The following is a 15,384-nucleotide window of genomic DNA, read 5'->3' as shown; positions in this document are numbered from 1 at the left end:
ATTCTAATCGCACAGAAGAGAACACTGCTGACGCTGAGGACATCGTTCCTGCTCCCTCACTCATTCACCAAGAGGGCAGGGAAGCAGAGCCTCCGCTCTGGCTCTCCAGGTCCACCACGTACAGGGGGTTCACAGGGTCCCTGCAACTGGACTGGATCCCTCCTGGGATGTCAGACCTCTTGGCAACGTGTCCAAAGAAAGCAAGCTCGTGTGGATCCCTGCCTAGGAAACCAGCTCAGTGGGTGAAAGAGATGGCACAGCTGCTAGACGCAGGGGAAGAAGGGGGTCTCCCCACAGAGGGGATATAACGTGATGCCAGAGCAAGTTCCCACTGGACTGGGAGTCGCAGAGATGAGACAGTAAGTTCGACTTGGCCAATACCAAGTATCTGTGGGCCAAAGACTTACTTCTCTGAAATCTGACTTTCTCACTGGTGCAAAAAGAAGACTAGAAGAGAGAATTAAAAAAAAATCTTCCAACCCTCCAATTCTGAGAGTGACAACCTACCGGTTGTGAGGCCCTCTGACAGGTACCATGGAAGATAAAGAGATATAGGGTACATTTCTCATTAATCCAGGATCATGCTCATGTGGAGAAAAGAGGAAAGCTGACCTCGTGACTGACCCTCTATTATCACACTGGATTCTGCGCGTGTACACATACACACACATGCACGGACCCACAAATATCAGGCAATACATACTAGCTGTCCTTGTTTTGGATGTGTGTTAAGTGCTATACTTGTTCAGAAAAGGGATTTCCAGATTTTCAGGAGATATTTCATATTCTCCTGAGAGATTTCAAAGGGTTAGGAAAATTTTCATTAGATCAGTGTTTGGAATGGGTAGTGACAGTGAGGTAAAGCTTGGGATCACATCATTGGGAAATAGTAGATTAAGTAAAGGTAATATATATATTTTTCCATTGCAGGTCTCCTCAGCAACTTTGACAAGCAAATATATGTTGAGACACTCTAAGAGAGGTCAAGACTGCAGTGTCCCAAATTATGGGCCACAGAGTCTTTCATTCTTTTTTTTTTTCTTTTAACATCTTTATTGGAGTATAATTGAGTTACCATGTTGTTAGTTTCTGCCGTATAACAAAGTGAACCAGCTATACGTATACATATATCCCCATATCTCCTCCCTCTTGTGTCTCCCTCCCACCCTCCCTATCCCAGCCCTCTAGGCGGACACAAAGCACCGAGCTGATCTCCCTGTGTGATGCAGCTGCTTCCCACTAGCTATCTATTTTACATTTGGTAGTGTATATATGTCCATGCTACTCTCTCACTTCGTCCCTTTTATGCTGAAAAGTTTCTCAAGTGAGGAAGGTTCAGAGAAATACCCTTTGGGAAATAGTGTACCAAAGAGACTGTAAATTCCCTGAGGTCGGGGACTGGGCCTTGCTCACCTCTCTCTCTCCAGCACGTGGCACAACACTGGGCACATGGAAAGGATTCAATAAAATATAATAAAATAAAAATTGGCCAAATGACCAAATGAGTAATTGTCGAATTCCAAGTGGAAAGACTGGCATTCGCAATGACATGGTGGTGAGAGTATGCCAAGGAGCAAGGAATCATCTGTCCAAGGTGGAACCCGTCACTGTCTGGGCTCCAGATGGATACGGGTAAGTGTTTCAGGTGAGGCTGCCTTTGCCTCCTCAAGGAGCCAAGGGCTACAAATCCTTAAGGCATCCTGAAAGACTTTCACTCATTTTATTCCCCAAAATGGGGTAATAAAAGAGCTTCATGAAGAATGTTGGCATTTCTCTTCTTTACTAAGAATAAGTAACAAATGAGTTAAGGATATTCATCGGTCAGACTCCATAATGTACTTACAGATTATTTTCATTTCTTTACTGCCACCTTCTGGTCCCCAGGCACCTACTTGGTAGTTTTAAAATGCTACCTTATATTTGTGGTTCATGATGGCATCCTATTTTTTTTTTTTTTTTTTTTTTTTTTGGCATGCCACATCGCTTGCAGGATCTTAGTTCCCAGACCAGACATCGAACCCGGGCCGGCAGTGAAAGCGTCGAATCCTAACCACTGGACCGCCAGGGAATTCCCTACGATGGCATTTTAAGCACTTGTTCACATCCTTTACCTCAAATGACATTACACAGGTTAGATGTGGTTCGGGTAGCCTTTACTCTTTTTTCATTTGATCTGAAGGCCATAAAGAACTTAAGGGATTTGCCTAGTGACAGAAAGTTAGGAGCTGAGAAAGGACTAACCATGCCTGTTGTTTTCTCCAAGGAGCAAACACCGGGGTTAGTCATTCGGCTTTGTCCAGCTACATTCGCAAAGACTTCTATCGCCCTCTCATCCCTTCACAAGCACAACCTTGAATGGAAAATCCCTTGCCCTTAAAAAAGTGAATACTGTTCAAATATACCTTGATCTTTTCAAGGGTAAAATCCATTCCACTTTACAAGGTCTTTGAGAAAAGAATGTAGGGGATCTATGATTGATTTTTTTATCTCACAGTCAAGATACCATAGTGTCCTACAGCACAACCCCAAGACGGAGGTCCACCAGCTTCTTCTGAAACATACCTTGGTCTGGAAGCAGCAATAGAGTTGGGTTAGGTACGGGTGTTTCCGCGCCAGAGCCAAAATCCTCTTCTCTGTCATTGTGCAGTCTACATCATCATCCTGAAGGATGACATCCTTCTTCAGGACCTTCACAGCATATACTTCATCTTTGCCTTTGAGCTCCGCCAACATGACCTGTAATCAACCAAGACCACCCCATAAGTCTATACTTGTAGGGAATCAAAAGAAACCCAAGTCAACATCAAATGCTTTAAAAACTAACTCCTTTTTTTCTTTAATTTTAAATAGCATAATAGTATTTAAAATGTAAAGACTACCCATCCTAATACAGCTACTACAATTTATTTATTTTTAATCTCTAACAGTGTCCAGGCAAAGAAAAGTTCAATGCACATCTATTAAATAATTACTCGTATGTTCATATAATTTGTCATACTTGCAATTAGAGTACAGCAAATAGTTTGTTTTTAACTGAACATTATTTCATAAGCATTTCTCTACACGGTCTCCACCATATCATGGTTGCTGATACTCAATTCAAGTATATCAGTAACAGTTTAACCATTTACCTCATATTAGACACTAGAGTTACATCTAATTATTAACTATTATATAAATAAACTGCATCAAGCGTTTTTATACATATAATTTTTTCTTTCTTTTATACCACAGTTTTAAGATGGAAAGCCTTAGAAGTGGATTATAGAGTCAAATATTTTGCACATTTCCTAACTGACTTTCAAAGAGGATGTACAATATAATCTGCCACTAGCAATGTAGAAGTGCTTTAGTTTCATGCAAATTTACCAACAGTGGGTGCTTTCACTTAAAAAACATTTTTGCTCATGTCATGGGTGTGAAATGTTACCTCAATGCTGTTTTAACTTGTAATGAAACTAAAAATATTTGTTTTCTAATTATATTTATTTTTGTGTGAATTATTTGTCAATCTCCTCCGTCTAGTTATCTATTTTCTTACACATCTGTATGAGCTTGGTATATAAAGTTACTACCACTTTACTTTTTGCAAATGTTTTTTCTAAGACTGTTTTATGATTTTCTGTTATCTTTTTCTATTGAACAGGGTCCCCTATCTTATGTGGTCAAATCTGCCCTTGTTTACCTTTATGGTTTCCTCTATACCTTTAAAGCTGGGAATGTGATTCCTTCTCTAGAGAGCAAATTAACAGTTCTATTTTCTTAAAGTTTTCCTATCATTTGATATTTTTGCACTCATTTCCCTATAAATGTGACAAGACTTTCTCCCATTAAATAACTCCTAAGTACAGTATTCTAGTAGAGCTAAAGAACAGTAACTCAGAGGCTTCACGAGGGTGTTCAGGATGTTACCCTGAAGACCTTTGTCGCGACATATAATACAAACTCTTTAAAACTCGCTCAAACTTTGGCTGCAATTTCTCTGAAGAAGCAACCTAAATGCTCTGGAGTCATCAGAGTTCCCATCCTGCTTATACCCTATGGAAACCTGGAAACTCTGAGCCTGCTTCTTTCCCCTTGAATCTTGCTTAAAATTAAACCAGGTCCTGGGGCTTCCCTGGTGGCGCAGTGGTTGAGAATCTGCCTGCCAATGCAGGGGACACGGGTTCGAGCCCTGGTCTGGGAAGATCCCACATGCCGCGGAGCAACTAAGCCCGTGTGCCACAACTACTGAGCCTGCGCGTCTGGAGCCTGTGCTCCGCAACAAGAGAGGCCGCGATAGTGAGAGGCCCACGCACCGCGATGAAGAGTGGCCCCCGCTTGCCGCAACTAGAGAAAGCCCTCACACAGAAGCGAAGACCCAACACAGCCATAAATAAATAAATAAATAAATTTATTTAAAAAAAAAAAAAAAAAAAAAATTAAACCAGGTCCTGCTCACATCCCAGAGTTATGCCTCCTCAGAGGACTGGGGTCTGTTTCTTATTTAACCAGTCTCCAAAGAATTGTGATTGCTTCAGCTTTTGCCATTTAAGCCAATCCCAGTTCCTTTCCTGCCACTGCGATCTCAGGATGAGATGGGGCAGGTGAGATGGGTTAAGAACCGGGTCTCATAGCCTGGGGCTTCCAGAGAGCCACTCCCTTCGGAGAGAAGTGGAGCAGGTCTGCAGCTCAGCCTGCAAAAGTCCAGGATGTGTGAGGGCATGGGACCCCTGGGAGCTCCCAGAGCCAGGCACCTGGGCCCCAGAGCACCGGCGCTCTGCTCTGGGAGGTCCTAGAAAGATGACTCCCATCGACCCCCAGGCACGGCTTTGTGAAGAGCAGGAATAATCAGGGGTCTGAACTGAAGTGTTAACCAGCTTCCTAGGCTCTCTGCCCTTCCATCTTCTTTCTAAAATAAACCGGGATTATTTTTCCATCTCACCCCACCTTCAGAATGCTGGCTGATCACTGCAAATGCTTTAGCGGGCCCGCACTGCACCCACGCCCCACATCGCTGTGTCGGGCTCGGGGTGAGCAGGAGAGGGAGAATGGAACCGAGGGCAGTGGCCCCTCATTCAAGACATGAGACAGTTGTGCTCAATCTCTTGCCAGGTGCAGAGGATAAACAAGACATTTAGTCAGGGGCAGAAAAGTCAGTTGAATAACATTATATTTCCAAAGTAATACATGCTAAGATTTCCTTTGAGCCCCAAGTTCACTGAGGGCAGAGATTCTAGAGTTCATTTCCAAAGTCTTCATGATGAATTAAAACCAGAATTTCAGACGGGTCTCTGAAGGGAAGAAAGCTATCGTTACTATTATCGATAATGGCATGCCAAGCACACGTAATGCAATTTAAACCGTTCCAAGTGCTTTCTCTCCCACTCTCTCACTTGATTCCTATCCCCATTTGACAAACGAGAAAAACTAAATCCCAGAGAGGTGGAATGACTACACTGAAGTCCCACAGCTAGTTAGCAGCAGAACCCTGGCTCCTGTCTGCTTGGCCTCAGGCCATTTGCACTCAACAAGGAAGGAAGAAAACATAATCAGACTAGGCTGAAATGTTCATCACTTAATCTTGGATCAAACCAGCAGCCCTGCCCCTGCATGTCACAGACCTTGCCGAAGCTGCCTTTGCCCAACACCTTGATGAAGTTGAACTCATCCAGGCCCAAGCGCTTGGCCTGGCCTTGCCGGACTTCACCATTCTCGCCCGGGCTCGCCAGCTGGCCGTCGGTGGATGCTGCTGCCCTGTGCTCCTCCCCTCGGTTGTCAAATGACAAGGCCTTCCGGATGTTGTTTTCAAGTTCTTTTATTTCTAGGGCCAAGGGTGACAAGATATTGCATTAGCGCATACCTCACGAGCCCTTCCCGTTAGGATTTAATACTCAGAATTTACCCCCATGAGCTCTCAACCCTCTTTCTGGTTCTTCATAGCAGCAGACCCAGTGGGGCATCCCTTTACGTGCCTTCATTTGCTCTGCACACTTTCCTTGGCACCTAACGTAGAGCAAGGCCTAGGCATGCAAAGAGGAGGCCGTCCCCGCCAACCAGCTCCTTCAGATCTTCCTTTTACTCTGGGACCAGGCCACCTCTCCGAAAGCCCCCTTCAGCCAGTAGCCTGTTTATTCCATTATTCTAGGTGTAATGCAGGAATCCTGGCCTTCTCTGGAACCTCGCGGAGTCCCAAAGGCAGCAGGTACCCTTCAAGTTTCCTTTGAAAATTAGAACAATGACTAATGGAGAACCATTGTTACAGTAATTATTGGTGAGGTAATTATTTCAATAGCTGGGACTAAGAAGCCTTTACTTTCTAAGGGACTTTATTTGGCCTTGTTGCTGGGTTTATTCTAAACACCCATCTTACACAAGGTTATTTAACAAAATGAGCAATGGGCTTATCATTACCAAAAGAACTGCTTCCCGAGAGTGACATGCTGCAAATTTATCTTGGACGGGACAGGGATTCCTCAGTACAATTTCACAACTATGACACAGCCTTGTGCCCCTCCAGAGTATGTGACCTGAATTACCTGGGGATGATAAGGCTGGATGATCCTTTGACCTTTTCTATTTAAGGAAGCTTTATTGTTAGCTATATATTCACCAAGACGTACACTCCTCTGTGTAGAAATGGGCATCTTAAGCATAACCCATTTTTAAAAGATGCTCGTGAATAACTGGGATCACAGGAGGGGAACACAAACTACTGACCCTTGGGAATCAGAATCACGCATTAGTGACCACGTGCTGCTTGACATAAAGACAACTTTGGCTTCTTTTCAGAAGGACTGAGGCCCATGAGAGCTCACTCCAGGTACCTGGAGATCCTCCTTAGATCTGGAGTTTGACTCCTCTGAGATGTGTCGGGACAGGGTAGAGGGGAGGGGTGAAGACAGCTTCCGAGTCTACAGATATGCCCACGCCAATTCTGCAGTTTTCTATCTCTTACTCTTAACTAAGTATAACTTTTGGTCTCAGCACAGAGCTTCTCAGCATAACTTCCAAGGCAAGTTAATAAATGGATTTTGGAAGACAGAACTTGGATGCTTGGGGATATTAAAACTTGAAGACAATGTCTTTCTATGTGTTCTTACAACAGAGGGAAGAGGAATAGCGCCTTATTTCTGCTCTGCAATAATGCCATGTCTTGCTAAGAGGGTTTTCACGTCCCTTTGTGCTCACAACACTGCTGGGGAATGCCGTACTTGCACTGACTGGGGCCAAAGAGAGGTCTTGAGGGGCACGTTGTCCTGCCAAGGCTGGACAGCACTCTGGGCAAGGACCAGGCCTAGAAACCCGGGCACCTCATCCCTTACTTGGGGTCTCTTTACCATATGACCCTGTCTCCTTGAAGCTCTCAAAGGAGCTCTCAGCATTAAAAAAAGGGAAACATGAAAATACTCACACTGGGCTGGGATAGTACCTGCTTGCTTGGAGGCCCCAGAGTACCGTCAGCTTACTAACAGATGGGTCAAACCTCTTTTGAAATGAAGCAGAGTATAAAGATGCAGAAAGTAAACCAGAGCAGCATGAAGAGGGACTCAGACCAATTATTTTGTGGCCTCAGGACTGGCACACCCCCTTGCAGCTGTTTTATTTACTCCTAGGTAAGAAGGGCTGGGTCACAGTGATGACCCCCAGGGGGGGTTCGATGGCATGGATTCTGAGAATGGGGTCCCTATGCCAGAAGGGGCGCAGTCTCACCCTTACCACTGACTTAGTTCCTGACCTTTGGACAAACCTTTTCAACTCTCTGCCTTCCACTTCCCACCCTGTAACCTGGGGTCAGTAAGGGAGCATGGACAAGAGAGTTGGCGTGAGCATAAAATTAGGATAAGGAAGACGAAAGAAAAGGGGCTACAGAACATCAAGGCACTACTGTTATGATTCATTAATGATTGTGAATGTTCTGCCGATGCAAAAATCCCTTCCCAGTGAGATCTGGTTCTGGTCACCAGAGGGGAAGGTCTTAAACGTGTAAGTCCCTCCTCAGCCTCGGCATCCTTGGATGCCTGTAGAATTCAGAAACCTTTGATGACTTTCAGCACCTTCTGACAGGGAAGGAAATGTCCTGAGCTGAGCTCTAGAGGGGAGTCAGTCCTAGAGCTGGCTTCCTCCCCACTGCTTCTCCCAGGCTCTTCGCCAGCCAGCTTCACCTTCCTATCCCTATCCCCACCCATCCCCCGACTCCTGCCCTGTTCTCAGGTTTCGGGTACCATGATGAGCGTCAGGGAGGAAGGAAGTCAGACTCAACTGAGCAGTGCTGATGGGCCTGGGAGCAGACGCTGGGCAGTGGGGTAAGAGAAGGGCTTCTCCCTCTCCTGAACGTGGAATCAGGGAGAGGCAAAAGAAAAGAAAGAACCACAGCACCCCAGCTCTCTCTCTCTCACCCTGCCTGGGGTGGGGGATTTCAGGCTGGCGCAGCCATTTAGTACCTCACCCTCAAGAAAGCCTTGTAGAGGGAAAGCACAGCTAAGGAGTCAGCTGGGAAAGGTCATCTGGAGACGCTCCAGGGCTGCTGGCTGTTTCTGCTCACAAGGCCATTCTTGGATGAAGAGGCCTTGGGCTCCCTCATCCTTCCAAGGACAGAGCTCAGAGGTAAAGAAGCAAATCTGAGAGTCTCACCTTGGTCACAAGGGGAGGTGGGGGCCGACTTGGATCGATCTTCCTCAGACGGTGAGCTTCCAGAAGCAGGCTGTGGGGACTCAGCACCAGCAATGAGCTAGAGAGAGGGAGAGAACGAGGGGAGAGAGGGATCAGAAGGGAGCGTGGGGAGTTTCCCTGAGGTCAAAAGCATCAAGAAATGATGCCAGGGACCCTAGGAGTCCCTGGCGCACAGTAGCAGTTGCTGAATTGACAATTTGAAGGCAGAGACTCAAGGTTTCATTTGCCAATTAAAGGGAAGAAAACAAGAGATGTCAGTTTGCTTGATTTTTATTCTATCCAAATACAGCTGACCTTTCCAAGCAAAGCCCAACCTTACCCCTTCCATGAAACCTCCTCTGCCTACCCAAGAAACGCAAGTTACCTCATCCAGAGCAACTTGACACTTGCCTCTAACAGCCGCTTGCCATTTATTCATTACCGTGTTCAGTTTTATTTAGTTTGGGGCTCCCTACTCAGGTAGACTGTAGGTTCTTTGAAAGTAAGACCCTATCTAGTATTTGTATTGCCCCTGGTGATTGCACAGAGTGATACACATAACAGAAGCTCAATAAACATCTTCAGGTGTATCGGTATTTGTCGGCAATTGGCAAATTTTAGCAGGACACCCCCAGTGAAGTCTATTTCCTGGCATAGATGCTGGCATATCCACTTTAAGTTCCCATTTAAGTCAGAGGTTTAGACTCCGAGATTGCAAGCCCTTCTGCTCCCTTTTACTCTTGATCTACCTGCTGTGCACACACGTTCTTTCTGGACGATGGACTACTTGCAAGGGGCAATGTGAAGGGAACCAAAGCTCTAGCAAGCCTGATGCTCCTGCAAAACAGCCCTTTAAGCTTCTGGCCAAGGGCACTTGTCTCCCATCCTCTCGTACTAACTTGAGCTACTATTTGGTTCACTTGACTTTTTCCAGCTTTTGCATTAGAAGCATCAAAGCAATAAAAATATCAGGACTGAAGTCCTTTAGTCTTTGACTTTGTTCCTTCCTAAATTTCTCCATGTTGGCTTCTTACCTCCAGGATCTCCCAAATCCAGGACAGATAGACAATGCCTGGCTACTGCCATTATGGCCCATGTAAATACAGGGGAGGGGGCAGGTACTGAGTTTTCTCTGAAATGTTTCATGACAATAAGGATTCTGCCTCAGTTTACTTCTAGCAAGAAACCAAACCATGTCTCCTGAACAGGGCTCTCTGTAGAGCTCATAAATGTGTGTGTTCAACACTGTCATCGCAGGGTGTTCATCTAAACCGCCTCCTCGGTGGGGCCCCAGCATTCTGGGTGCTGACATTCTGCTTGCAACTCCAATGTCTTGGGTCAATAACTGAAGTCCTGTTTCCACCAGTGGGACTGACAGAGCTGAGAAGAGCCCCCAGAAGCACAAAATCTCACAGTTAACCAGAGAAGAGAATGTTTTTTTCTCCAATCCTTAAAAAACTGCTTTGTTTATTGGAAAGGTAAGGAAGAAGCAGTTTAAGAAGATGGAAACAACCCAAACCTTCCCATTCAAGGGAAAAGGCTCCTCTGAGAGGCAGCAGGGAAAAGGCGTGGGCAGCTTCTAAAATGCCCTTCAGAAGGTATTTCAAGGGAAAATTCAGGGACAACATTTAGGAGTCAAGTTGGAGAGGCCCCAGAGTCAGGCTTGTTTTCTAGTAAAAAAAAAAAAAAAAAAATGCCTGATACTGGGCAACAAGGGCCACCCACCCCCACCAGGATTTCTTGCCCAGTTAACATGGTTCCAATTTTCTCATAACTTAGTCTTTCAGAGAATTCTTACATTTTCTAGGCTAGGAGCCAAGGCTAAGAAGGGCCTTCAAACAAAATGCTACGGATACCTTTAGCTCTATTTACATCTGTGGGCCCTGACTTACCAAAATAACATTTTAGCAAATGGATCTCTTCCTACTGACATTCAGAATGTCACATGGATAGAGACAGGGCTTTGGTCTCCAAAGACAGGCCCAGATGTTTCATGTCGCGGGACATAACAATATTCCTCGGGCAGCCGAGTGCTGGCACTATCACAAATCTTCTTGGCTTGCTCCCTAGAAAAGAATGTGGTTCCAGCTCTTCATCCATTTATCCTCATTAAAGTGATACCAGAGGCAAAGTCTGAGCACTGACATTGCTTTCATGCCAGTCCTGGAGGCAGATAAGTCTATTTCCCTGTCTAGAGTTGGGTCTTTTCTGGAGGGAATTCCAGAGTCCTCATCTTGAAGCTGACGTTCCCCTAAGAAACACCACACTTGAGACTTGCTTAGCTTTTCCCCACCTCTGGAACCGAAGCAGACTTTCATGTTACCTGCCTGACCTTTTCTTTTTTCTTTTTTCTTGAAGCACGTGCTGCTTCAAGTCCAGTGTCTCAAACCCAGCAGTCTCAGAACTTCACTCCAAGTGACCCTCGGGAAGCCAACACAGAGATGCTGGCTCACAAAGAGCTCCAGAAACACCACCAAAGAGCCAGTTACCTTTTTCCTCCTCTGGCCACTGTTGGTGATTTTGTCTGGAGTGACGCCCAGGTCGGCCAGCACTTTGGCAATGCCCCTGGCGTCCACGCCACAGTTGGGGGCCACGTTGGTCTCGCAGCGCCGGTGAACGTTCATCTTGCAGACTGTAAGGAAGCACAGAGGAGAGGCTTCCAAATGGTCACAGCCTAAAACATTACCTTATTTTGTGCTGCTTGTAAAAGGAACACATGTTCATTTGTTAGAATTTGGAAAATGGAGAAAGAGAAAAAAAGAAAAATGAAAGATCACCCACCATCCCCTCACACAGAACTAAAAGCATCCATCAAACCACCATACGGAGATAACCAGTTTACGGATAAATAAAAATCACACTGAAATTTCCTTTCAGGGAGCAGAACACTGACCGTAGAACTTAACTGGTTTCTCTGAAGAAAGTTCATTTGGATGCTGAACCCAAATGGGTCCTCTGTACTCAGTTCACTCTATTACTCTGCTGAAATGTGGGAATATTCCCGAGAGAGGAATGCCCACAGTACAGCCTATTCAAGATGCTCATCTGAAAACAAGGAGACTGAATGAGGTGACCTCCAAGGCCCCTTTCAAATCCAAAATCTGGGCTCAAAGGAACAAAGGCCATGCTTGAACGTCTTTGTTTTGTCCACATCACTTCTTTGTCCTTGGTGTAGGACATCAAAGGCGAAGACATAAACTGTCTGGGTTTCCAGTCCAGCACGTAAGGAGCTTGGAAGTTGTTGGTCTGCCCTAATGAGTAAAAAGCTGAACAAACTGGAAAATCAACAACTCTTCTTAAGATTTATCAGAGAAGTAAGGTCACAGGGCAAACCGCTGCCCTGAGGGAGAGACAGACAGGTAACTATATGAATCACAACTTAGTGGAGCAGAAACTCCCGAGCCGCAGCCCCGTGGAAACCAGCGCAGGGTAGGGAAGCTGGCACTGAAATTGGCGAACTGCTGGGGTCCCAGAGTGGACAGGTCTGAGAGTCAAAGACTCTAGGCTGACCCCATCATAGGGGTCCCCGCACTTGGGGGAGCTTTACCTCTAGTTGTCTGACCAGGTTTCTCACAGTGAATACTGGAGAAAAATTCCCTCCTGCTTATGACAGGGGGAGAGGGAAAGGATCTTGAAATATACCAGAGCACCCTGTTCTTAACAAGGCCTACTCTCAGGAGAAGCTATTTCGCCACAGACTGGACTATTGTAGTTTTATCAGATCCTGAGCAACCTGGGGGAAGGGAACTACCCAACTCCAGTCCATGCTAGCTATCCTGTCCCACATAAGGTGGAGGTGGGGGGGGACCCTGAGAAACATGTGTAAGGCTCATAGTTCAGAGGCACAGGCTCACAGAAAGACTAAGATCTAATCACAGGACTACAGAATGCTTCCCCTCCCCCAACACCTTAGCACCATGTTACTAAAGGCATTTTATTGCAGTTCCTGTTACCCAACACATCATGTCTGACGATCAAAAAAAAAAAAAAAAAAAATTACACGGCATACTAAATGGCAAAAAACAGTTTGAAGAGACAGGGCAAGCAGCAGAACCAGACTGAGACATGGCAGGGATGTTAGAATAACCAGACCAGGAATTTACAACAACTATGATTGATATGCTATGGGCTCTAATCAATAAAGTAGACAGCATGTAAGAACAGATGGGCAAGCAGAGAGACGGAAATTCTAAGAAAGACTCAAAAGGAAATGCTGGAACTCAAAAACACTGTAACAGAAACGAAGAAGGTCACTGATGGGCCCATTAGTAGAATGGACATAACTGAGAAAAGAATCTCTGAGCCTGAGGATATGTCAATAGAAACTTCCAAAACAGAAAAGCAAGGGAAACATACTGAAAAAAAAGGAAAAGAATATCTAAGAAATGCGGAATGATTACAAAAGGTGTAACATATGTGTATGGGAATACTAGAAGGACAAAAAAGGGAAAAATGAACAAAAGAAATATCTGAAGCAAAAATGACTGAGAGTGCCCTCAAGTTAAAGTCAGACACCAAACCACAGACCCAGTAAGCTTAGAGAACACCAAGCAGGATAAATGACAAAAATCAAAACCAATAACAAACTACACCTAGGCATATCATATACAAGCTGCATAAAATCAAAGATAAAGAAAAATAATCCTGAAAGAAACCAGAAGGAAATAACACCTTACCTACAGAGAAGCAAAGATAAGAATTACATCTGACTTCTTCTCAGAAACCACATAAGCAAGAAGAGAGTACAGTGAAATATTTAAAGTACTGAGAGGGAAAAAAAAATTGCAGAATTCTGTAGCCTGTGAAATTATCCTTCAAAAGTGAAGGAGAAATAAAGACTTTCTCAGACAAATAAAAATTGAGGGAATTTGTTGCCAATAGACCTGCCTTGCAAGAAATGTTAAAAGAAGTTCTTCAGGCAGAAGGGGAGAGGCAGCATGTGGAAAGGAGGGCCTCTGGAGTGTGGAGTTCCCGAGTTTGGAGGCTATTAGCAAAAGATGGTGGCTCGCTTGGCAAACAGTGAAGCAAATACTAGGTGTAAAAATATAGTAGAAAACTGTTTTGGAGCTGCTGGCCAACCCTTAACTATACCTGGACGGGTTCTTATTGGAGAAGGAGTATTGACTAAGTTGTGCAGAAAAAAGCCTAAAGCAAGGCAGTTTTCCTTATTTAATGATATTCTTGTATATGGCAATATTGTCATCCAGAAGAAAAAATATAACAAATAACATAGTATTCCCCTGGAAAATGTCACAATTGATTCTATCAAAGATGAGGGAGACTTGAGGAATGGATGGCTGATCAAGACACCAACTAAATCATTTGCAGTTTATTCTGCCACTGCCACTGAGAAATCAGAATGGATGAATCACATAAGTAAACATGTTACTGATTTGCTCTCCAAAAGTGGGAAGACACCCGGTAATGAACATGCTGCTGTCTGGGTTCCTGACTCTGAGGCAACTGTATGTATGCGCTGTCAGAGAGCAAAATTCACACCTGTTAATCGTCGTCACCACTGCCGCAAATGTGGTTTTGTTGTCTGTGGGCCCTGCTCTGAAAAGAGACTTCTTCTTCCCAGCCAGTCCTCTAAGCCTGTGAGGATATGTGACTTCCACTATGACCTGCTTTCTACTGGGGACGTGGCCAGGTGCCAGCCTACTAGATCAGACTCTTACAGTCAGTCATTGAAGTTTCCTTTAAATGATGTATCTGATGATGATGATGATGATGATGATGATGATGATGATGGTGATAGCAGTGACTAAAGGCATATTTTGAAATATTTAATCGGATGTGACTATCTGAGAAATCAGCTCTGGGGGAATGTAAAATCCTGAGCTTTCTGTCAATTTTGCTCTAGCCATGAATTTGCCTGAGAAACTTTTAACCTATGTGCCTCAATATATTCTATAGAAAATAGGTCCTGTTACCAACCCCCAACCCCAACTGCTGCTGCCACTCTCTCCTCACCTCACCCAGCTCCCTATTCTTCTACAGGGATAAACTATTGCGAATATATCGGAAAAATTTTTGGTTTCTTATTCTTGTTTTAATTCTACACTATTTTCTTGAATGGTAGGGAGAAGATGTTTATTTAACATATCACATACTATACTGTTGTTTATTATATGTTCTGTAATATGGAAAAACTAAAAGCAAAGAATGATGGAAAAGGAGTATGATGTGGTTAGCTAATAATGTTATTAGCTTTTTTCTAATCATCCTATCTAAAGGTTAAGACACCAGTTACAGAAATACATGCTTTGGAAATACTTTGTTTGGCTTTTTCATATAGCAGGTGGTGCCTTATCATAATAGCACTGTTGCATGTAATAAGCCTCTACCGTCTCACTTTTTAGTTTGTTTTAAAAATACACTGGTGCTCTTTGAGGTGTAAAATGAATGTTATAAATGGGTGTAATTAGAAAATACTTCTCATTTGACAGCTACAAATAACTAAATTTAGAGGTTCTTTATTCCATATGAATAAATATTTTTCCATAAAATAGTTGTGATTACTGTATATTTTTACTTTTTGTAGGTACCAAATTATAATTGTCATTCTGAGGAATTCGGTTTGAAATTTATCAAATACAAATTGTCATTGCATTATTTCTACTTTTAATAAGACATATTTTTTGGTGTAAATTCATCTGCTTTAACATTGTTTCTAGAATGAAAAATCTTATACAACTTCTTGAAATTAACCAATCTCTTTAAAAAAAAATCTCATGCTAGAGCACAGATCTA

The 15,384-nt window shown here is 44.0% G+C and overlaps 1 protein-coding gene and 1 pseudogene across 2 annotated transcripts in view; one reads left to right on the top strand and one right to left on the bottom strand.

Moving 5' to 3' along the window:
* PRKCE (protein kinase C epsilon) overlaps positions 1–15,384 on the bottom strand; it is a 507,341-nt gene that overhangs the window by 154,893 nt on the left and 337,064 nt on the right. For both annotated transcript variants that reach the window (XM_068564561.1, XM_068564560.1), the window contains 4 exons: positions 11,121–11,263; positions 8,614–8,710; positions 5,604–5,803; positions 2,563–2,736 (listed from right to left, as the gene is read on the bottom strand). In XM_068564561.1, coding sequence (XP_068420662.1) covers positions 2,563–2,736; positions 5,604–5,803; positions 8,614–8,710; positions 11,121–11,263 — 614 coding nt within the window. The remainder of the gene's footprint in view (positions 1–2,562; positions 2,737–5,603; positions 5,804–8,613; positions 8,711–11,120; positions 11,264–15,384) is intronic.
* On the top strand, positions 13,629–14,399 carry LOC137778107 (pleckstrin homology domain-containing family F member 2-like; annotated as a pseudogene).

Source organism: Eschrichtius robustus, chromosome 15 (assembly GCF_028021215.1).
Source record: "Eschrichtius robustus isolate mEscRob2 chromosome 15, mEscRob2.pri, whole genome shotgun sequence".
In the NCBI taxonomy this organism is placed as follows: Eukaryota; Metazoa; Chordata; class Mammalia; order Artiodactyla; family Eschrichtiidae; genus Eschrichtius; species Eschrichtius robustus.
This window is presented reverse-complemented; position numbering and strand designations above follow the sequence as displayed.